Source organism: Pelobates fuscus, chromosome 12, assembly GCF_036172605.1.
Source record: "Pelobates fuscus isolate aPelFus1 chromosome 12, aPelFus1.pri, whole genome shotgun sequence".
In the NCBI taxonomy this organism is placed as follows: Eukaryota; Metazoa; Chordata; class Amphibia; order Anura; family Pelobatidae; genus Pelobates; species Pelobates fuscus.
Window position 1 is genome coordinate 78460123 of NC_086328.1, and position 23693 is coordinate 78483815.

Sequence of the window (23693 nt, forward strand, 5' to 3'; positions counted from 1 at the left end):
TTTACAGGAAGTGTTTATGGAAGGCTGTGCAAGTCACAGGGGAGGGAAGAGAGGGAGACAGCAGAAGCTGGACATTTTTTTAACCCTGTGAGTGCATAAGCACTGCTCTCGTTAGGATAGAAGAGGAGAGTGACAAGACAGACTTATACGTTACACTTAACACGTACTGTAAACAAAGAAACATATACAGGTGAAGGCACAATATACAGATGTAATTAAATCACAAACTCCTTAAAATAAATGCAAACAAAACACAAACCCCTAAAGATACAAAGAAAAACCACGCTACACACGCAGATGCAAACACACCACACACAATACAACCCCAACTAAGCAACCACCATAATACAACAAAGAATAATAACGTATCAAGCATACCAATAATTGAATCAGCAGTCTCTGTTCCTTTCCGAACTATATAGCAAATAATATCAACCTGTTCCGTCCGAACAACAAAGCAAGCAATTAACCAGTTCCCTCCGAACTATAAAGCAAGCAATAAGCTAGGTAATTAAGTTAATAAAATATAACAATACAATGCAATAAACTTATCTCAAATCCCCAAGCAAACACTTTCACACCCAAGACTCACACTCAGGAGACAGATAGACAATCAACAGGTTCTTTTAAAGGAGGTTAACTACTTTTCTCTTGCCACATATTTTGATATATTTAGTTCCTATCCCTTTCCCCATTAAAATGCTTTAAGGGGTAGGAGTATCCCACTTAAAAGTAATTTTATAAAAGTGCCACTTAATATGAGAAATCAAGTACTCAGGTACTAGCAGTCCCCAACTTTCATTATTAAATAATGATCCCCCCAGCTGTAAATCAAACAGCCAGAAATGATAACTTCAAAGGCTTCTCAATGAGATCCTCTGTTAGGCTGTTTACTTATGAAGAGACAAAAAGTCTATTTTGGGTTAAAGAAGGTGGTTTGCTGTAACGGAACCTTCTGTTAATGGACGCTTCCTAACTTGCGCCGAGGACCACAAGCACCGCACCGGACACCACAACCACCGCAGACTCCACAACCGCCGTAGCTTAACTGGAGTCTCGCCGTCTTCTGTCCACCCTGGATCAGCTTCCTCCAGGACCGTGTGGGGAAGACCTCTCCTCCAGGAGAGCGTATCAGGAACCAGCTCTTAAAAGAGCCAAGTGATTAAAGCTCAAGGGAGTATGCAGAGCATAGCAATCCCCAGTGTGAATATAGCTGTCCCCTCCAATCACGAGACAAGACTACGTGTTGAGGCTCAAGAAGAACTGACTGTACTGGCACATACAGCCTCTTTTATTCACATTCTACAAACATAGTACTGCCCACAGGGTTTTGAAGAAAAAACAATCAACACATTACAACACAGCTAACACTCCTATTCATTACATCAGAAATATTCCCCTCTGCCTGTGATACAATTATCTCAACACAATAGACTAACCTAATTATCACAGGCAGGAAAATACAGTATTATAAAACATATCACAGGGACCCCAAAACATGCAATAACCCCATAAATATATCATCGGAACTGGGGGATCTGGGTGAACCACATATCCAAATTCACCCAGATCCGTTCAGTAGTTTGGAAGATAGGGTTTGATGCAGATTCTGCAGAACATATACAGGCTATATGAAAAATAATTACTGTTAAATGTGTCCCCTGTTCTGTAGTTTAAAACTACTGAATGATGTCTTTGTGCACCAAATACCGGCGAGTTAAAATGGCCACCATCCATTGTTCTCACCATGTGCCTCTGATACATGAAATGGTGGCCACCCAGTAACTCCACAGTTTGTCTGGTTGTCTGGTTTGTCTGGTAATGGGTTATACCTTAAAAGATTTGTCAAAAAGTTACCTTTACAAATGTGGCGGAACAGACCTCGCCACGTGTTCTTGGAGGGGGCTGCTTGCCCGCCTCCTACCTTCTGACTATGGCCCTGGGATATATGGCATTTTAAAACACTATTTGTGCCCTGTGACAAAACTGGAGATTGTGCACAAATATGACTATTGTCCATATGTTTTATGATTCCCTTCGTTTGTTGCACTGTTCCCCATGTTTCATCTGTTGGTTCGGCTGGATAGACTTATCCAGCCGAACCAACAGATGAAACATGGGGAACAGTGCAACAAACGAAGGGAATCATAAAACATATGGACAATAGTCATATTTGTGCACAATCTCCAGTTTTGTCACAGGGCACAAATAGTGTTTTCAAATGCCATATGTCCCAGGGCCATAGTCAGAAGGTAGGAGGCGGGCAAGCAGCCCCCTCCAAGAACACGTGGCGAGGTCTGTTCCGCCACATTTGTAAAGGTAACTTTTTGACAAATCTTTTAAGGTATAACCCATTTAAAGGGAAAATAAAGTGCCAGAAAAAGAAACTCGTTTTCCTGGCTCTATAGCTTTCCCCTTCTGCCCACAAAGACTAATTTATTTATTAATTGGATTAATTAGAACGGTGGATTCTTGTGGATCTGGGGAATGTTGTGGAACTGTGGATCAGATCAAGACTTGATTATATGAAATAGATTTAAAACGTTAATTAGTTAGTACTTACTTATCAAAAAGGCTTCTACTTTCCTTAGTCAAATATGACTGCTTAGTGAAACTGCCTCTGATTTCTGTAAAAGAATCACAAGAAATGTTCCATGGCTTTACACAAAAGAAATATTCCTCATCTCGATGATCTGCATACTCACACAGTTCTTTGGAATTATCTCGCTCAAACCCGCATTTAGTTTCAATCTTTTTGTTTTGGTTTATAAACTTGCCAGTGTATGCAATGTAACCATACCAACTGTTTCTTGCATTCCAAAGAGCCGCAACTCCTTCACTTGGATAAAACAGGAATACAGACACTAGAATTTTTCCTTCCCAGAAGAGAGTGAAATGTATATGGTAAGTCCCGTTTTTAAAATCCTCAACCTTCCCAGAGGCAGCGGCACTAAATTCCGGGCTAGAAATTCTTGCTTTCAAGAAGTCACCTCCATAACTTTTCCTTTTTCTCAAATAGTCAAACATGTCAACTTGAACAATCAAAATATCTCCAACACAATATTTGTCTTTAGGGTTTATTATGGTGAGCTTGCTATTCCGAGCACAGGTTGATTTATTCTTCTGGATGTCATTGATCCTTGGTACAATTTTATTTATTTGGTCCAAAAATGTATTTACTTGGATTTGAAGTTCAGACATATTTTCTGAGGGAGAAACAACTGGAACAATATATCTGCATACCTGGTAAATTAAATTTAATTGTTTAAAATATTAATTTAGTACATGATTTTAAATAACATTGACAAATAGTACTCTGTTCATTGTAGAAGGGTATTAGACACATAAAGAGAGGCAATGGTGTTGTTAGATGCAAATTAAAGGGATACTGTTAACACCAAAACAAATTTAGCTTAACAAAGTGGTGTTTGTGTATAGATCATGCCTGTGCAGACTCTTTTTATACAGTCCTAACCACATTTGCCTTGGCTATGATTTGCACAGCCATCTTACAGCCACATTTTCTGAAAAAAGAAGTGTCAATATTTTAGCTTCCCTTATTACACAGTGCGTTTAATCTAGACATATGTATCTCCTGCTCTGTTAATTTCCTGCTAGAGCCTAATGTTGGTAAATAAAGTTGAATTAACAGTACAGGAGATAAGAACTTCTAAAGTAAATACACTGTGCTGCAAGATCTGAATAAAAATTGTGATAGTCACCATCACCAAGAGCTTAAGATGGACAATTCAATTAGGTATCTGAATGATTCCCATGTTTAGGTCACCCTGTGTCCATTGTGGGTGCAGGGTGTGTGTGTAATGTGGTTGTTTGGGGTTAAATGTTAGCGTGCTCTCTTTTCTTGCTAATGCTTGCAATTAACGAGGTGGATTTGGCTGTGGAGCCTGTACAGCGCCACCTGTTGGTTGCAAAGATCTAGGAACAGAGATAGGCACTATCTGAATAGCCATACTTGCTCATTTGCATATTTGGGTAGATTTGTATATTGCTAATTCTGCAGGAAGGAGAGATTTTCTGTGAATTATCATCCCCACCCCTTTATAAATATGTCATTGTGTTATAATAAGTTGCTGCATGTAGTCTGCTATGATTTGACTGTTTGTATTTTTATTGAGTTGCCTTTTGGAACTTGTGTCCTGTGTGGATTTTTAAGGATCCCAGTGACAGAGTGTAGAATATTGCATATTCTATGTTTCTATTGATTATATATGGATGTGTGGATTGACATAAGTAACAGATGGTACCAATAAGTCACAAGGCTTTCTTTGTCCGAGAGCTCTGGAATGTGGATTTGAGGGTCTTGTCCTTATATGGCAAGAGTATGCTCTGACGTCAGTATGGGCACTTCTATATAGTAACGGAGGGACACGAGGTCTCTCTCTCTCTCTCTCTCTCTCTCTCTCTGGCTCTCTCTCGATGTAAAGATGTAAGGACGTCAGGAGTCCAGCAATTACCATCTGCTGTTGAACATCCATTATCCTGTAACATCCTTTGTTGTTTTATTATGTATCAGTAACTAAGAATAAACCCGAAGAAACTGTAAGTCAGATTGCGTATTAGTACTTTTCAATAATATAGACATATATTATTGTGGCGAGCATTTGGCCCAAGACTATATATACAAAAGACTTATATATCAATCAACTGAAGACAAGAAGTAATTAAGAAGATTTAACGGTGACGATTCCAAACCAGTTTTTACACAGAGTCTTCGGACCTGTTTGGCTGGTTGCAGGATCCCTCTAGCCCTGGGACAAATCAAGAGAGGTATTTTAAGGGCTATTAAGGGATAATATTCAGGCATTCATTGGGAAGAACTTTGTTATTAGCAATAATCAGCATGGTTTTATGAAACATAGGTCATGTCACACTAACCTAATTACATTCTACGAAGAAGTAAGTAGAAGTATAGATCAGGGTGTTGCAGTGGATGTGATCTACTTGGATTTAGCCAAGGCATTTGATACGGTTCCTCACAATAGGTTAGTCTTCAAACTAAAAGAAATTGGTCTAGATGAATATTCTTGTTCTTGGGTAGAACATTGGCTTAAGGATAGAGTACAACGAGTTGTCATTAATGGTAAATTTTCAGGCTGGACAAAAGTGGTAAGTGGTGTCCCTCATGGTTCTGTTTTGGGACCACTTCTATTTAACATATTTATAAATGATCTTGAAATAGGCATTGAAAGCCATGTAAAGGTTTTTGCAGATGACACAAAACTTTGTAAAGTTATAAAATGTGAGCAGGATATTGCTTTGCTGCAGAGGGATTTGGATAGATTGGGGGACTGGGCACTAAAATGGCAGATGAAATGTAACAGAGAAATGCAAAGTTATGCACTTCAGGGTTAAGAATGCACAAGCAATTTACACCCTAAATGGTAGTGAACTAGGGATAACCACACACGAGAAGGATTTGGGAATTGTTCTAGACAACAAATTAGGCAGTAATATGCAATGTCAATCTGCAGTTGCTAAGGCCAGTAAGGTTTTTTTCATGTATAAATAGGGGCATAAATTCTCGGGATGAAAATATAATTTTGCTTCTTTGTAAATCGCTGGTAAGACAACACCTTGAATATGCTGTGCAATTTTTGGCGCCTGTTCTAAAGAAAAATATTATGGCACTAGAAAAAGTCAAAAGATGAGCTACAAAATTGATAAAAGGAATGGAGCATTTTAGTTATGAAGAAAGGTTAAAAAAAATTAAATCTGTTTAGTTTGGAAAAACAGCGCCTGAGAGGGGATATGATATTATACAAATATATTCGGGGCCAGTACAAATCTTTATCAGGAAACCTATTCATAAACAGTGCTATACATAGGACACGAGGTCACACATTTAGGCTGGAAGAAAGGAGATTTCAGCTAAGGCAAAGAAAAGGTGGTAGTTTTGATCCTAATCTGGTGCAGCGCGTTGTTGCGGTCGCCAGCCCGCCGAGTCTCACGGCCGTGCCCGACCGGCACAGCCTCGCCGACAACACAAGCTTACCTGCTCGTCGGCGAGCCGGGAACCGCTCCCCCAGGTCTTCCGGGCATCACGCCCATATCCAAGATGGCGCCGACCGCGTGGTCGCGTCTATCGCTAGCCCCGCCCCCGGGAATTATACCAACGTGTGCGCGACGTCAACGCACACGCACGTTTTGGGGTCCGAGGTCGCCCTCTGACCAATCAGAGCATAGAGAGGGATATTTAAATCCCTAACTCACCCCAGTACTTTGCCCTTTCGTGGTTTCCGTTTCCTGGTTTCCTGAGAGTGCAAATTTTTCATGTTTCTGATTTCCTGGTATCCTGATCTTGGCTTTTCCCTGGTTATTCTAAATTCTGGTTTCCCTGACTTGGCTTGTGTTTACGGTATTGTGTATTTTCTGGCTTCCCTGACCTCGGCTTTCCCTTTGACCATTCTCTGTCTCTAGCGTATTAGTCCGGCCATTCTAAGGTCTGGTTTACGCTCTGTCCTTTTATTTCCCTTTCCTTGTATATGTTTACATAGTTTCTGCGTTCTGGACCACACTAGTAGTCGTGACACGCGTACACGTGGCTGTATCGGGTAGGCCTGAACTTTACGTCCAGTTTCCGTATATTGATTGTTGGAAGCGGGCCGTAAATTACTTGCCAAAATGGATCAGGGTATGCCACGAGGAGCAATGTCGCCTCATGGTGGCCAGAACTCGGTTGTCCACTAAGGCCGTGATTACGCCCATTCTGGACATGCCCCCTGAGTCAGAGATCCCCATGCCGCCCCCTTACTCCTCCTCTACAGGAAGAGGAAGAGGAGGTACTGATGGCAACACTACTCCCCTTGCTCCGTTGTCTCCACCTACCCCCTCCTCTAGCTCAGAGTCAAGCTCAATTGTTTTAAATCCTCCCCTTCCGGTACCTACCCCTATTAACCCCACCTATCCGGATTTGGCGTAATTTCTAGTTCCTGGTCAGGCTCCTCCCAGCCCGGCCCGGAATATTCTACTTACTGATCTTCCCTTCAGTAAAGAAAAGGCGTCCCCTTCCCCTCGTCTTACTACCCCTCGACCGGAACCCATAACTGACATCCCTCAACGAAGCCCCATACTAACCCGACAACTGACCGGTACCCTCCAACCCCGACATTATCAAATGCCTCTCCGACTCACACCGGGCCCGACACATATTAACGGTGAGGGCCAGTTACAACATGCCAATCCCGTATTTGTTTACGTTCCCTTTACCACAACTGATTTATTCAACTGGAAGACCCATAACTCCTCCTACACCGATAAACCTCAAGCCATGACGGATTTGTTTACCTCCATAGTCCAGACACATAATCCCACTTGGGCTGATTGTCAGCAATTGCTTATGACATTGTTTAATAACGAGGAAAGAACACGGATAAATCAGGTGGCAATTAAAGCGCTTGAAGAAGTGGCCCGTACTCAAAATCAGGCCAACCCGGCAGCATGGGCCGCAGCCCATTATCCAAATGCAGATCCGAATTGGAATGTCAATGGCGCAGACATGGCCCATTTAAAAGCTTACAGGGACACCATTATTGCTGGCATGAAAGCTGGAGGGAAGAAGGCGATTAACATGTCAAAGACGGCTGAGGTATTACAGAAATGTGATGAATCGCCCAGTGCCTTTTATGATCGATTATTGGAGGCATACCGGTTGTATACCCCCTTTAATCCAGAGGCTCCTGAGAATTCCCGGATGGTTAACTCTGCCTTTGTCAGCCAAGCCTACGGAGATATAAAGAGAAAGTTACAAAAGTTAGAAGGGTTTGTAGGGATGTATATAACTCAACTAATGGAGATAGCGAATAAGGTATATACAGGGAGTGCAGAATTATTAGGCAAGTTGTATTTTTGAGGATTCATTTTATTATTGAACAACAACCATGTTCTCAATGAACCCAAAAAACTCATTAATATCAAAGCTGAATATTTTTGGAAGTAGTTTTTAGTTTTAGCTATTTTAGGGGGATATCTGTGTGTGCAGGTGACTATTACTGTGCATAATTATTAGGCAACTTAACAAAAAAAATATATATACCCATTTCAATTATTTATTTTTACCAGTGAAACCAATATAACATCTCAACATTCACAAATATACATTTCTGACATTCAAAAACATAACAAAAACAAATCAGTGACCAATATAGCCACCTTTCTTTGCAAGGACACTCAAAAGCCTGCCATCCATGGATTCTGTCAGTGTTTTGATCTGTTCACCATCAACATTGCGTGCAGCAGCAACCACAGCCTCCCAGACACTGTTCAGAGAGGTGTACTGTTTTCCCTCCTTGTAAATCTCACATTTGATGATGGACCACAGGTTCTCAATGGGGTTCAGATCAGGTGAACAAGGAGGCCATGTCATTAGATTTTCTTCTTTTATACCCTTTCTTGACAGCCACGCTGTGGAGTACTTGGACGCATGTGATGGAGCATTGTCCTGCATGAAAATCATGTTTTTCTTGAAGGATGCAGATTTCTTCCTGTACCACTGCTTGAAGAAAGTGTCTTCCAGAAACTGGCAGTAGGACTGGTAGTTGAGCTTGACTCCATCCTCAACCCGAAAAGGCCCCACAAGCTCATCTTTGATGATACCAGCCCAAACTAGAACTCCACCTCCACCTTGCTGGCGTCTGAGTCGGACTGGAGCTCTCTGCCCTTTACCAATCCATCCATCTGGCCCATCAAGACTCACTCTCATTTCATCAGTCCATAAAACCTTAGAAAAATCAGTCTTGAGATATTTCTTGGCCCAGTCTTGACGTTTCAGCTTGTGTGTCTTGTTCAGTGGTGGTCGTCTTTCAGCCTTTCTTACCTTGGCCATGTCTCTGAGTATTGCACACCTTGTGCTTTTGGGCACTCCAGTGATGTTGCAGCTCTGAAAAATGGTGGCAAGTGGCATCTTGGCAGCTGCACGCTTGACTTTTCTCAGTTCATGGGCAGTTATTTTGCGCCTTGGTTTCTCCACACGCTTCTTGCGACCCTGTTGACTATTTTGAATGAAACGCTTGATTGTTCGATGATCACGCATCAGAAGCTTTGCAATTTTAAGAGTGCTGCATCCCTCTGCAAGATATCTCACTATTTTTGACTTCTGAGCCTGTCAAGTCCTTCTTTTGACCCATTTTGCCAAAGGAAAGGAAGTTGCCTAATAATTATGCACACCTGATATAGGGTGTTGATGTCATTAGATCACACCCCTGAGAGAGTGAGAGTGAGAGTGAGTGAGTGAGTGAGTGAGTGAGTGAGTGAGTGAAAAAACAAGGGCAGGATATAGCAATAATTATAGAGGTAGAGCGAGAGGAAGAGGAGGCCCTGGAGGAAATGGTGGGAATAATAGAGGAAACATTAATGGGGATAGGAGACCCAGAGAGAGAGAGAAGATAGGGACTTTGTGGGTTTGGCTGACACTGTCATGGAGGACTATTGATGCCGACCGGGCTCCATCCCCCTTGGCCGAGCGGAGCCTATGGTCGATGTAGCAATAGGGGGAAAAAGGAGTTCTTTCATGATCGACACTGGTGCTGAACATTCTGTGGTGACTGACCTAGTCGCTCCTCCTTCAGGAAGAACTATCACCGTAATAGGAGCAACTGGAAGGAGTGCTGCTAAACTGGTTCTTAAAAGTCGACTCTGTACACTGGGAGGCCACGTAGTAAAACATAAGTTTGTTTACATGCCTGAATGTCCAGTCCAACTGCTAGGGCGAGATTTGTTATCGAAAATTACAAGCACAGATAACATTTCTACCTAACGGAACGACATCCTTGAAGTTTAATGGACCCTCAGGTATAATGACAATATCAGTACCAAAGGAAGAAGAGTGGCGACTTTATACAGTGTTGACCAGCCAAACCCTAAGAGTGATGAATCCTTGTTTAATGTACCAGGAGTGTGGGCAGAGAGTAACCCACCAGGACTTGCTCGCAATATCCCACCTATACGGTTTGAACTAAAGCTTGGGGTTTATCCAGTGAGATTAAGACAATACCATATTCCACAAAAGGCAAAGAACAACATAGTCTTATTTGGATAAGTTCATAAGGTATGGTATCCTAAAATTCTGTACTTCCCCCTGGAACACCCTATTGTTGCCTGCTCAAAAGCCCGGGACAGATGAGTATCGCCCTGTGCAGGACTTGAGAGCAGTCAATGATGCGGTAGTAAGTATACATCCAGTTGTTCCCAATCCCCATAACCTGCTTGCTTTAATTCCAGGCGGGGCTACTTACTTCACAGTTTTGGACCTCAAAGACGCCTTCTTTTGCCTACGAATTGCTACAGAAAGCCAGTGTATCTTTGCATTCCAATGGGAAAATGCTGTAATGGGCTCGAAACGCCAGATGACTTGGACAAGACTGCCCCAAGGGTTTTAGAATTCACCTACCCTATTTGGATCAGTATTAAGTCAGGACTTACTAGATTTCAAGTCCATCCCAGGAGAATGTGTACTACTACAATACGTAGATGATTTGTTGATAGCGGCAGTTACTAGAAAAATGTGTCAGCAAGCAACACATGATTTACTACACATTCTTTGGAAGGCAGGATACAAGGTGTCCAGGAAGAAAGCCCAGTTGTGTCAGCCAACTGTCAAGTATCTGGGATTCCATATCTCTGAAGGTCAAAGTATAATGGGGCCAGAGAGAAAAGAAGCTGTATGCCAAATACCAACACCCAAGAATAGAAGACAAGTGCGGGAATTCTTGGGGGCAGCAGGCTTCTGCAGGATATGGATTCCCAGTTATGCGATATTGGCGAAACCCCTTTATGCAGCTATAAAAAGGCACAGAACACTATCCCTTCCTGTGGACTATCGAACAGCAGAAGGCATTTGAGGATGTTAAGAAGGCATTGATGTGCGCCCCAGCATTAGGTCTACCTGATCCTACACGTCCATTCTACTTAGATGTACATGAGCAAAGAAGGATGGCTGTGGGAGTACTGACACAGTACTTGGGATCATGGCAACGACCTGTTGCATATATGTCCAAACAACTGGATGCAGTGGCCAGTGGCCTTCCACCTTGTCTAAGAGCCGTAGCTGCCGCCGCCCTGCTGGTAGCTGAAGCTGATAAGCTTACTCTGGGTCAGGAACTCTACGTGCGAGTCCCACACGCAGTACAGACGTTGCTAGACTATAAAGGCAATCATTGGTTTAGTAATAGCCGTATGACTAAGTATCAAGCTATGTTATGGAAGTGTACGAGAGTGCATCTTGAGACTGTTAATACCTTGAATCCAGCTACCCTTTTGCCACAACCTACTGAGAGTCAACATGATTGCCTGGAGGTGATGGATGAAGTGTTTTCAAGCAGACCGGACCTTCGTGATTTTCCCATCCAGAACCCCGATGTCCAGTACTATACGGACGGCAGTAGTTACGTGAGAGAAGGGATTCGCTACGCAGGATATGCAGTGACAACCATAGACAAGGTGATAGAAGCTCGGCCATTGTCAAAAGGAACATCGGCACAGAAAGCAGAATTAATCGCACTCACACGAGCGTTACAATTGGCTGAAGGATTGAGGGTGAACATCTATACGGACTCCAAATATGCGTTTTTAACCACTCATGCCCATGGAGCCTTGTATAAAGAAAGAGGACTACTGAACTCAGAGGGTAAAGAAATCAAGTACGCAGCTGAGATATTACAACTCTTGGAAGCCGTATGGGAACCGAAAGAAGTTGGTATCTGTCAGGGTACCTGAAGTCTCTACCTCGGAGGAGGTTAGACTTCCCGACGTCCGTTCTCTCAGCGGGGCTGATTCATCTAATCCTCACAGCTCTCATAGTCATTCCCACACCGGCCGCGAGAACCCCACTTCCTTTTATGACACGACGCTCAGGAGCCGACGTCATGACGGCAATCACATCCCGACCTGTCAATCTGGTTCGGAACAACGAATCAGGGCTCGGCAAGGGCGGAGCCATGATTTAGAGAACCAGGGTATAAAAGAGGGATGTGGCTAATGGTTCATTGCCCTGTCGTGGTTCTAGCTTGTCTGGTCCCTCAGTGCTCTTATGTTTATCGTTCTATCTGGTTTTGACTCGGCTTGTACTATCGTTCCGGTTTACCTCTCATGTCCTTTGACCTCGGCTTGTCTCTCGCTTACCTGTCCTCTCGTTCCCTCGACCCCGGCTTGTCTCTGACTATTCTCTGCTTTCTCCTTACGTTAGTCCGGCCATTCTAAGGTCCGGTATACGTACATCTCTACTGTTCGTACTCTGCGTGTTGGATCCCTGTCCCGATCCTGACATTACGACAGGGCCATGGATCCTGCAGGTACTAACGCTCAGTTTGGTTCACCTGACTCAAGGTTTGAAGCCATGGACCATAGAATGGACCAAATGGCTCTGGCGCTGCAGGCATTACTATCCCATCAGAGTAATCAAGCAGAGGAAATTCGTACTCCATCTATCTCTCTTGCTAACACAGGCCTAGAGGTAGCCACGGGGAATTTCTTCCCGTGTTACTTCCCCTTTACGGTATGGCGGTGCTCCAGATACTTGTCGTGGTTTCCTAAACCAGATAGGAATTCATTTTGAATTACAACCCCGCACCTATCCTACTGACAGGGCGAAGGTTGGATTCATAATATCGCTACTCATTGACAAAGCTCTTAGATGGGCTAACCCTCTGTGGGAAAATGATAATCCAGTAGTCTATAACTATAATGCGTTCCTTACTACGTTTAGGAGGACTTTTGATCCTCCAGGGAGAAAGGCCAGTGCTGCTAGATCACTATTACGTCTTAGACAGCATAGGCTAACCCTTGTGGATTATGCGCTAGAGTTCAGATCCTTGGCGGCAGAGGTCAAGTGGAATGAACAAGCCTATATGGACGTATTTCTGAACGGATTGTCAGATGCGATCCTAGACGAGGTTGCCACTAGGGATCTTCCTGAAAATTTAGAGGAATTAATTTCATTTATTTCTCGTATAGATGAACGCATGAGACTGTCAGGGTACCTGAGGCCTCTACCTCTAAAAGAGGTAGAGACTTAGTAGTTTATCCCTCCAAACGAGCTGTTTCCTTCGTTCCTCGCGGTTCATCCAGTCACTTAAACACCGACCGCGAGGAATCCACGTCCTTTTCTAGCGGGACGCTCAATACGTGACGTCATGACGCTATCACGAGCGACCTGTCACTCAAGTGTCCGATATCCAATCGGTACTTGTCGGAGGCGGGTCTACTATCCGGAGCCAGGGTATTTAAGCTTACTTCTCACTTCAGCTCATTGCCCTGTCGTGGTTCTAGCTTGACTAGTCACTCAGTGCTCTGGTATTCTAGTTTGCTCTATTGGTTTTGACTCGGCTTGTTGTACTACCCTGCTTCTCTGTTATCCCTTGACCCGGCTTGTCTCTCGCTTATCTGTCTTCTCGTTCCCTCGACCTCGGCTTGTCTCTGACTATTCTCTATTACTCTCGGTACGTTAGTCCGGCCATTCTAAGGCCCGGTATACGTACCTTTCCACTCTTTGTACCCTGCGTGTTGGATCCCTGTCCCGATCCTGACATTACGACAGGGCCAATGGATCCTGCAGGTACAAACAGTCAGCTTGGTTCTTCGGATCCCAGGTTTGACGCCATGGAGCATAGGATGGATCAGATGGCTTTGGCACTACAGGCACTTTTGTCTCGTGCTAGTAATCCACCTGAGGAGACACGTACTCCTTCTATTTCTCCTGCAGTCTCAGGTCTAGAGGTAGCCACTGTAGGTGCTTCTTCCCGTATTACCCCACCAGTACGTTATGGCGGGTCACCGGAGAAGTGTCGTGGCTTTCTGAACCAGATTAGCATCCATTTCGAATTACAACCCCGCTCTTATCCTACAGATAGAGCGAAGGTTGGATTTGTTATTACTTTACTCATTGAGAAAGCTCTGAGATGGGCCAATCCTTTATGGGAGAATGATAATCCACTAGTCTATAATTATAATGCCTTTGTAGCTGCGTTTAGAAGAACTTTTGACCCTCCTGGTAGAAAGGTCAATGCAGCTAGATTACTGTTGCGCCTTAGACAGGACAATCGAACACTTGTGGATTATGCACTAGAGTTCAGATCCTTGGCGGCAGAAGTTAAGTGGAACGAACAGGCTTATATAGATGTGTTTCTGAATGGGTTATCAGATGTAATTCTTGACGAGGTCGCTACTAGAGAACTCCCTGAAAATTTGGAGGATTTAATTTCTTTTATATCTCGTATTGATGAACGCCTAAGAGAGAGGCAGAACACTCGAGATAGGACCCGTAGACCCTCCTTTAAACTAGCGCCTACCTTTCAAAATTCTGAGTTCGAGGACTTACGTATTTCTGAACCTATGCAGATAGGCAGTACTCATCTCACAGAGAGGGAGAGACAGTACAGGAGAAGGGAGGGTTTATGTATGTATTGTGGAGTCAGAGGTCATTTACGCCTAAATTGTCCTAATCGTTCGGGAAACGCTCGCACCTAAGTTTCTCTAGAGGACAGGCCTTGGGTGTTTCTACTTTGTCCTCTATTCACAACTACAAAGAGCTCAGGCTTCTGTTACCCGTTTCTTTAAAGTGGGAAAAGGGAGTAGTTAAGACTATGGCACTAATCGATTCTGGAGCTGCTGAGAGCTTTATAGATCAGGGTTTTGCTGCCAAGCATGCTATTCCATCCCAGTTAAAAGAGACACCACTGGCTGTTGAGGCCATCGATGGTAGACCGTTACTTGAGCCTGTTATTTTCCATGAGACCATACCGATTAACTTAACTGTTGGCATCCTACATAGAGAGGACATATCCTTACTGCTCATTTCTTCTCCGTCTATTCCCATAGTCCTGGGGTACTCCTGGTTGAGGAGACATAACCCTATTATTAATTGGGAGTCAGGGGAGATAGTTTCGTGGGGACAGAATTGTCAAGAAAAATGCTTGCGGAAGGTCTTACCTCTCGGCTTAACCAACACATCGGCTAACTCTGACAATCCTACAGAGACACAAATTCCGTCTCAGTATCTAGATTTAAAGACTGTATTTGACAAAAAGAAAGCCGATACCTTACCCCCACACAGGTCCTTTGATTGCAAAATTAACCTACTCCCTGGTACCATGCCGCCCAGAGGTCATGTATACCCGTTATCTACGAAAGAGAACTCAGTTCTAGAGGAGTATATTCACGAAAATTTAGACAAGGGATTCATTAGGAGGTCCTCCTCCCCTGCCGGGGCTGGATTTTTTTTTGTTAAAAAGAAGGATGGTTCTTTGAGACCTTGTATTGATTATCGAGGCCTAAATAAGATAACCATTAAAAATGCCTACCCGATTCCCTTGATCACCGAACTCTTCGATCGTTTGAAGGGCTCTACAATTTTCACCAAGTTAGACCTCAGAGGGGCATATAACTTGGTGAGAATCCAGCAGGGACATGAGTGGATGACGGCATTCAATACTCGATATGGCCACTATGAATATACTGTTATGCCTTTTGGGTTATGCAATGCACCAGCTGTATTCCAGGATCTGATAAATGAGGTTCTTAGGGAATTTCAGCAAGATTGCGTCATTGTATACCTAGATGATATACTCATACATTCTAGTGAGATTGAGACTCATCACAAGCAAGTCAGGAGGGTTTTGCACAAGCTTCTCCAGCATGGCTTGTACTGCAAGTTGGAGAAATGTAGCTTTGATCAAACCCAGGTAACCTTTCTCGGCTATGTGATCTCTGGGGAGGGATTTAAGATGGATCCGGATAAGCTCCAATCCATTCTAGAGTGGCCTTTACCCAAAGGTCTTAAAGCCGTACAGAGATTTATTGGTTTTTCTAATTATTATAGGCGCTTTATTAAGGGCTATTCTTCCATTATCGCACCTATCACTAATATGACCAAACAGGGGGCTGATACTAAGAATTGGACTACTGAAGCTCTTCTTGCGTTCAAAACTCTCAAGGAGCTTTTCGCTTCCGCTCCAATTTTAGTTCACCCCGACACTTCCCTGCCTTTTCTACTTGAGGTAGACGCATCAGAGACTGGTTTAGGTGCTGTCCTATCTCAAAGGTTGGGTGTTGATAAACCATTACATCCATGTGGATTTTTCTCTAAAAAATTGTCCGGTACTGAGAGCAGATATGACATTGGTGACAGAGAATTACTAGCGGTTATCAAGGCTTTGAAAGAGTGGAGACATTTATTGGAAGGTACATTACATCCTGTTACCATTCTAACAGACCACAAAAATTTGTCTTATATCAGTGAGGCCAAGCGTTTGTCCTCCAGGCAGGCTCGTTGGTCGTTGTTTCTTACCCATTTCAATTACGTTCTGACGTACAGACCTGGCTCAAAGAATTCTAAAGCCGATGCGCTATCTCGCCAATATGAGCCTTCTGCTTCAGTTGAACCACTTTTGTCCTCCATTGTACCCAAATGCAATATTATTGCTAATACCAGTCTCAAAATTCATTCTCCGCTACTTGACCAGATCTTGAAGTCACAACATCTAGCTCCCGGAAACACTCCTGAGGGAAGAAACTTTGTTCCTCCTGAACTCCAACTGGAGCTCTTACAATGTTTTCACGAAAGTAAAGTAGCTGGTCATCCTGGTATTCGCAAGACATACTCTCTGATATCCAAGGATTTCTGGTGGCCTTCACTACGAAAGGATATTGAGGAGTTCGTCGCAGCTTGTGAGACTTGTGCCAAGACTAAACAACCTCATGCATCTCCATCTGGTCTGTTACACCCCTTGGACATTCCTGAGAAACCTTGGTCCTGTTTGTCCATAGACTTTATCGTTGATTTGCCTGCTTCTAAGAGACAGACTGTTATTCTCACGGTGGTGGATAGATTTACTAAGATGGCCCATTTCGTGCCATTACCTAAACTTCCGACTTCTCCTGAATTGGCGGAGATTTTTGCGAGAGAGGTTTTTCGCCTACATGGGATTCCTTCGGAGATTGTTTCTGATAGAGGTTCTCAATTTGTCTCACGTTTCTGGAGATCCTTTTGTTCTCAAATGGGTATCAAATTGAACTTCTCCTCTGCCTATCACCCTCAGTCTAACGGAGCTGCTGAACGTACCAATCAAAAGATCGAACAGTATCTACGTTGCTTTGTTTCCGAACACCAGGACGATTGGGTCGGTCTGATTCCTTGGGCGGAGTTCGCACACAATAACCTTGTTTGTGATTCAACTCGCTCTAGCCCTTTCTTCATGAACTATGGCTTTCATCCTTCAATTTTTCCTTCGGTTTCCTCTTCTCAGGGGATACCGTCGGTTGATGATCATGTCGCCAACCTGAAGAAATTATGGGATCAGACTCGGCAAATTCTGTTACATAATTCCTCGTTGTTCAAGAAACACGCTGACAAGCATAGAAGAGCGGCTCCGGTCTTTGTTCCTGGGGATAGGGTGTGGCTGAGCACTAAGAATATTCGCCTAAAAGTTCCATCTATGAAATTTGCTCCGCGCTACATAGGTCCTTACAGGGTTCTCACTCGTATCAACCCGGTTGCGTATCGCCTTGCTCTGCCACCTGCCTTACGCATTCCTAACTCTTTTCATGTCTCCTTGTTGAAACCTCTCATTTGCAACAAATTCTCCTCTAAGGTTTCCTCACCTCGTCCTGTTCAGGTGGAGGGTCGGGAAGAGTACGAGGTCAGCTCCATCATTGATTCCAGAATTTCAAGGGGAAAATTGCAATATCTGGTCAACTGGAGGGGATATGGTCCTGAGGAGAGGAGTTGGGTACCTCAGGAGGACGTTCATGCTTCTCGCCTTCGCAGAGCATTTCACCTCCGCTTCCCATCTCGTCCCGGTTCCTTCCGCCCGGTGGGCGTATCTGAGAGGGGGGGTACTGTCAGGGTACCTGAGGCCTCTACCTCTAAAAGAGGTAGAGACTTAGTAGTTTATCCCTCCAAACGAGCTGTTTCCTTCGTTCCTCGCGGTTCATCCAGTCACTTAAACACCGACCGCGAGGAATCCACGTCCTTTTCTAGCGGGACGCTCAATACGTGACGTCATGACGCTATCACGAGCGACCTGTCACTCAAGTGTCCGATATCCAATCGGTACTTGTCGGAGGCGGGTCTACTATCCGGAGCCAGGGTATTTAAGCTTACTTCTCACTTCAGCTCATTGCCCTGTCGTGGTTCTAGCTTGACTAGTCACTCAGTGCTCTGGTATTCTAGTTTGCTCTATTGGTTTTGACTCGGCTTGTTGTACTACCCTGCTTCTCTGTTATCCCTTGACCCGGCTTGTCTCTCGCTTATCTGTCTTCTCGTTCCCTCGACCTCGGCTTGTCTCTGACTATTCTCCATTACTCTCGGTACGTTAGTCCGGCCATTCTAAGGCCCGGTATACGTACCTTTCCACTCTTTGTACCCTGCGTGTTGGATCCCTGTCCCGATCCTGACAGAGACAGAGGCAGAACACTCGTGATTTTGGTTATAGACCTTCCTTAAGTCTAACTCCCGCATTTCAGAATTCTGAATCTACTATTCTAGCTCTCCCAGAACCTATGCAGATTGGTAACACTCACCTTTCAGAGAATGAAAGACAATATAGGAGAAGGGAGGGTCGGTGTATGTATTGTGGAGTAGGAGGTCATCTACGCCTTAATTGCCCTAACCGTCCGGGAAACGCTCGCACCTAAGTTTCTCCAGAGGACAGGCCTTGGGTGTTTCTATTTTGTCCTCTACATATGATTACAGGGATCATAGGCTACTAGTACAGGTTTCTTTAACTTGGGAAAAGGGAGCACTTAAAGCTATGGCATTAATAGATTCCGGAGCAGCTGAAAGCTTTATTGATCAAACTTTTGTCAAGAAACATGCTATCCCATCTCAGTTAAAGGAGACTCCCCTGGCCGTTGAGGCCATAGATGGTAGACCGTTGTTAGATCCAGTTATTTCTCGTGAAACTTTACCAGTTAAACTAACCATTGGTATTTTACACGAGGAGGAGATTTCTTTCATGCTTATCTCATCCCCTTCAGTTCCTATAGTTTTGGGGTATCCCTGGCTTAAAAAGCATAACCCTACTATTGATTGGGAACAAGGTGAAATAGTATCTTGGGGTCAGGGTTGCCAGAAAGGTTGTGTACAGAAAGTCTCACCGTTGTGCCTAGTGGACACACCTAGCAACTCTAACAAGCCCACAGATTTACAGATACCTTCCCAGTATCAGGATTTAAAGGCAGTCTTTGATAAGAGGAAGGCTGATACTTTACCTCCACACAGGTCCTTTGATTGTAAGATTAATCTCCTGCCTGGTACTATGCCCCCGAGGGGTAATGCATATCCTCTATCCGCTAAGGAGAACTTAGTCTTAGAGGAGTACATTCAGGAGAATCTAGACAAAGGCTTTATTAGGAGGTCCTCTTCTCCAGCCGGAGCCGGTTTCTTTTTCGTAGATAAAAAAGACGGCACACTACGGCCTTGCGTCGATTATCGGGGCTTGAACAAGATAACAATCAGAAATGCTTATCCGATTCCCCTGATTACTGAGCTATTTGATCGCCTGAAAGGTTCTAAGATTTTTACCAAGTTAGATCTGAGGGGAGCTTATAACTTGGTGAGAATTCAGCAGGGTGATGAATGGAAAACGGCTTTCAATACCCGGTATGGCCACTATGAATACACGGTAATGCCCTTTGGGCTTTGCAATGCTCCTGCTGTATTCCAGGACTTGATTAATGAGGTTCTTAGGGAATTTCAACAGGAATGTGTTATAGTTTATTTGGATGATATACTAATACATTCTAAAGAGCCTGAAACTCATCACAAACAAGTCAGAAGGGTATTACATAAACTTCTACAGCATGGGTTGTACTGCAAATTGGAGAAGTGTAGCTTTGACCAATCCCAGGTAAATTTTCTTGGTTACGTTATTTCTGGAGAGGGCTTTAAGATGGACCCTGTTAAACTCCAATCTATCTTGGATTGGCCATTGCCCAAGGGACTCAAAGCCATTCAGAGATTCATCGGTTTCTCGAATTACTATAGGCGCTTCATTAAGGGATACTCGTCTATTATCTCTCCTATTACTAACATGACTAAACAGGGTGCTGATACTAAGACATGGTCTCCAGAAGCGCTTGTTGCTTTCAGTACTCTCAAGGAACAGTTTGCCTCAGCACCGATATTAGTTCATCCAGACACATCTTTGCCTTTCTTACTCGAGGTAGACGCCTCAGAGACAGGTGTAGGCGCTATTCTGTCCCAAAGGTTAAGTTTGAATAAACCACTGCATCCATGTGTTTTTTTTTCTAGGAAATTGTCTGGGCCTGAGAGCAGGTATGATATTGGTGACAGGGAACTGTTAGCGGTAATTTTGGCTTTAAAGGAGTGGAGACACTTGTTGGAAGGGACTTTACACCCGGTTACTATTTTGACGGATCACAAGAATTTGTCATATATAGGGGAAGCCAAGCGATTATCTGCCAGGCAGGCTCGTTGGTCTTTGTTCCTTACTCATTTCAACTATGTTCTCACTTATAGACCTGGTTCTAAGAATTCTAAGGCCGATGCATTGTCCCGCCAACATGAACCTTCTACTATGCCTGAAATGTTTTTTTCTTCTATAGTTCCTAAGCGTAATATTATTGCCAGCACTAGCATTAAGATTCACTCTCCGTTGCTGGAGGAGATCAAGAAGTTACAACATCTGGCACCCGGACCTATTCCGGGGGACCGTTACTTCGTGCCTCCTAAACTCCAACTGGAACTTATGCAGTGTTTTCATAACAGTAAATTTGCCGGACATCCTGGCATACGCAAGTCATGTTCTCTGATTTCTAAAGATTTCTGGTGGCCTTCATTACGTAAGGATCTTAAGGAATTCGTCGGGGCATGTGATGTCTGTATGAGGACCAAACAACCTCATACGCTTCCATGTGGACTTTTGCAACCCCTAGAAATTCCTGTGAAACCATGGTCCTGTCTGGCTATGGACTTCATTGTTGATTTACCGGTTTCTAAAAGACATACGGTTATCCTCACAGTAATTGACAGGTTTACCAAAATGGCTCATTTTGTACCTCTGCTCAAATTGCCCTCTTCTCCCGAATTGGCTGAAATTTTCGCGAGGGAGATTTTTCGTTTACATGGGATTCCTTCTGAAATCGTTTCTGATAGAGGTTCCCAATTTGTTTCCCGGTTTTGGAGATCCTTCTGTTCCCAGCTTGGTATCAAATTAAATTTTTCCTCTGCCTATCATCCCCAGTCCAATGGGGCTGCCGAGCGCACCAACCAAAAGGTTGAACAGTTCTTGCGTTGTTTTGTTTCTGAACACCAGGACGATTGGGTCGGTTTGATTCCTTGGGCGGAGTTTGCGCACAACAACAGTGTGTGCGATTCTACTCGTTCTAGCCCCCTTTTCATGAATTATGGCTTCCATCCTTCCGTTCTTCCGTCGGCCTCCCCCTCCCAGGGGATACCGTCGGTTGATATTCATGTTGCCAATCTGAGAAAGTTGAGGGATCAGACTCGACAAATCCTTGTTCATAATTCCATGTTGTCCAAACAACACGCTGACAAACGCAGAAGGGTGGCTCCTGTATTCTCTCCGGGCGATAGGGTATGGTTGAGTACCAGAAACATCCGCTTGAAAGTTCCTTCCATGAAATTTGCTCCTCGTTTCATAGGCCCTTACAGGGTTCTGTCTCGGATAAATCCTGTTGCATATCGTCTGGCTCTTCCGCCTGCTTTACGCATCCCGAACTCCTTTCATGTTTCTTTATTGAAGCCTTTGGTATGTAACAGATTTTCCTCCACTGTGCCGTCCCCTCGTCCTGTCCAGGTTGAGGGTCAGGAGGAGTATGAGATCAATTCCATCCTCAATTCTCGGATTTCTCGGGGGAAGGTGCAATATCTTGTGGACTGGAAAGGATATGGTCCTGAAGAGAGGTCTTGGGTGGCCCAGGAGGATGTGCATGCTCCTCGCCTTCTCAGGGCTTTTCATGCTCGCTTTCCGTCTCGCCCCGGTTCCTTCCACCCGATGGGCGTTTCTGAAGGGGGGTATTTGTTCTGTGTGTGTGCGTTGGATGGCGTCTGTGTGTGCGTTGGATGGCGTCTGTGTGTGCGTTGGATGGCGTGTGTGCGTTGGATGGCGTCTGTGTGTGCGTTGGATGGCGTCTGTGTGTGCGTTGGATGGCGTCTGTGTGTGCGTTGGATGGCGTCTGTGTGTGCGTTGGATGGCGTCTGTGTGTGCGTTGGATGGCGTGTGTGTGCGCTGGATGGCGTGTGTGTGCGCTGGATGGCGTGTGTGTGCGCTGGATGGCGTGTGTGTGCGCTGGATGGCGTGTGTGTGCGCGCTGGATGGCGTGTGTGTGCGCGCTGGATGGCGTGTGTGCGCGCTGGATGGCGTGTGTGTGCGCGCTGGATGGCGTGTGTGTGCGCGCTGGATGGCGTGTGTGTGCGCGCTGGATGGCGTGTGTGTGCGCGCTGGATGGCGTGTGTGCGCGCTGGATGATGTGTGTGTGTGCGCTGGATGATGTGTGTGGGTGCGCTGGATGATGTGTGTGTGCGCGCGCGTGTGCGCAGGATGATAGGGGAGAAGCATTTTTTTTTTTTGAATTCTTTATTTTTGTGGGTATACAAAATACGTTAATGCTTTACATCGTGTGCACAATGTTTTCATATTTAACACATATGAGATACACATAATAAAATCACTACTGGCAACATTTACACATTCGCTGAATTCACTCTTTTATATAGAAAATCGTATAGGTTACTCCTCTAGCTTAACCCTTAGTTGGAGTGTCGCGTGTTAGGAGGGTGCATGGAGCCGGCTAGATAGGCCCTGCTTTTGGATGACGGTGCTGATGGCCTACGTGGGCTCTCATAGTTAGTTTTAGGGATACTCAGGTACGTGGCCTACGGCCGCTTAATCCGCTCGGGGGGGGGGTCATCTTATACAGAATCCCTTGCTATCCGCTCTCGGAGCCAGTTATCAATTTTAGATCTTAAATGGGGAATAATAACTTTAAAGGAAGGATCTACGGCACAATCTTGCACTGAACATAGTTTTCACTAAGAAACTTGACATGTAGTATAAATTAAAAACATAAAACAAAACATAACATAAAACGAGACCGCAGCTATGCGGAGAGTTTGTAAGCCTGTGCGGGGAGTTCAGCATGCAGTCCTGCACAGACGACCTGTGTGGGTCGGTAATGGATTAGTCTGCTGGTCAGTGTGCTCAGGTCTGGGAGCTTGTCGCGTTCGATACCCGTTCTCTAGGCGCAAACGGTATTATGTCTTCCACGTTCCATGTCGGGCGGGCTCCTGTAGACGCCGCTGGCAGTGTAAGTCCAAGTGCTTGGAGGAAGTTGATCGCTTCGGATATATGAGACAAAGAAAACGTCTTACCGGCTCTTTCCGTTGTGAGACGGTTTATACCCCATTTATAAGGGATGGCATTCTCCCGCAGCTGTAAGGTAACTTGGCGAAAGGATCTGCGCCATGTGAGGGTCTGTCTGGAGAGGTCCCTGTAGAACGTTAAGGTGTCACCTTCAAAGGTTATCGTTGGGGAGCCTTTTGTGGCGCCCATCAGGGCTCCTCGGTCTGAGTCTCGGACAAATTTGAATAGAACGTCCCGTGGTGCTTCCTGGGGAGCCTTAGCCGCTTTAGGTAGACGGAAGCAGGAGTCCAGTCCCACTTGCTTGGCCTGCTTCGGGACCAACAGCTAGCTATAAGC

At 44.6% G+C, this 23693-nt stretch overlaps 1 protein-coding gene across 1 annotated transcript in view; it reads right to left on the reverse strand.

Annotated features, from left to right (window-relative positions):
* Positions 1-23693, reverse strand: part of LOC134579472 (NXPE family member 2-like) — a 98422-nt gene that overhangs the window by 62261 nt on the left and 12468 nt on the right. Inside the window, exon 2 of the mRNA XM_063438776.1 lies at positions 2564-3243. Within this exon, the coding sequence (XP_063294846.1) occupies positions 2564-3243 (680 nt within the window). The remainder of the gene's footprint in view (positions 1-2563; positions 3244-23693) is intronic.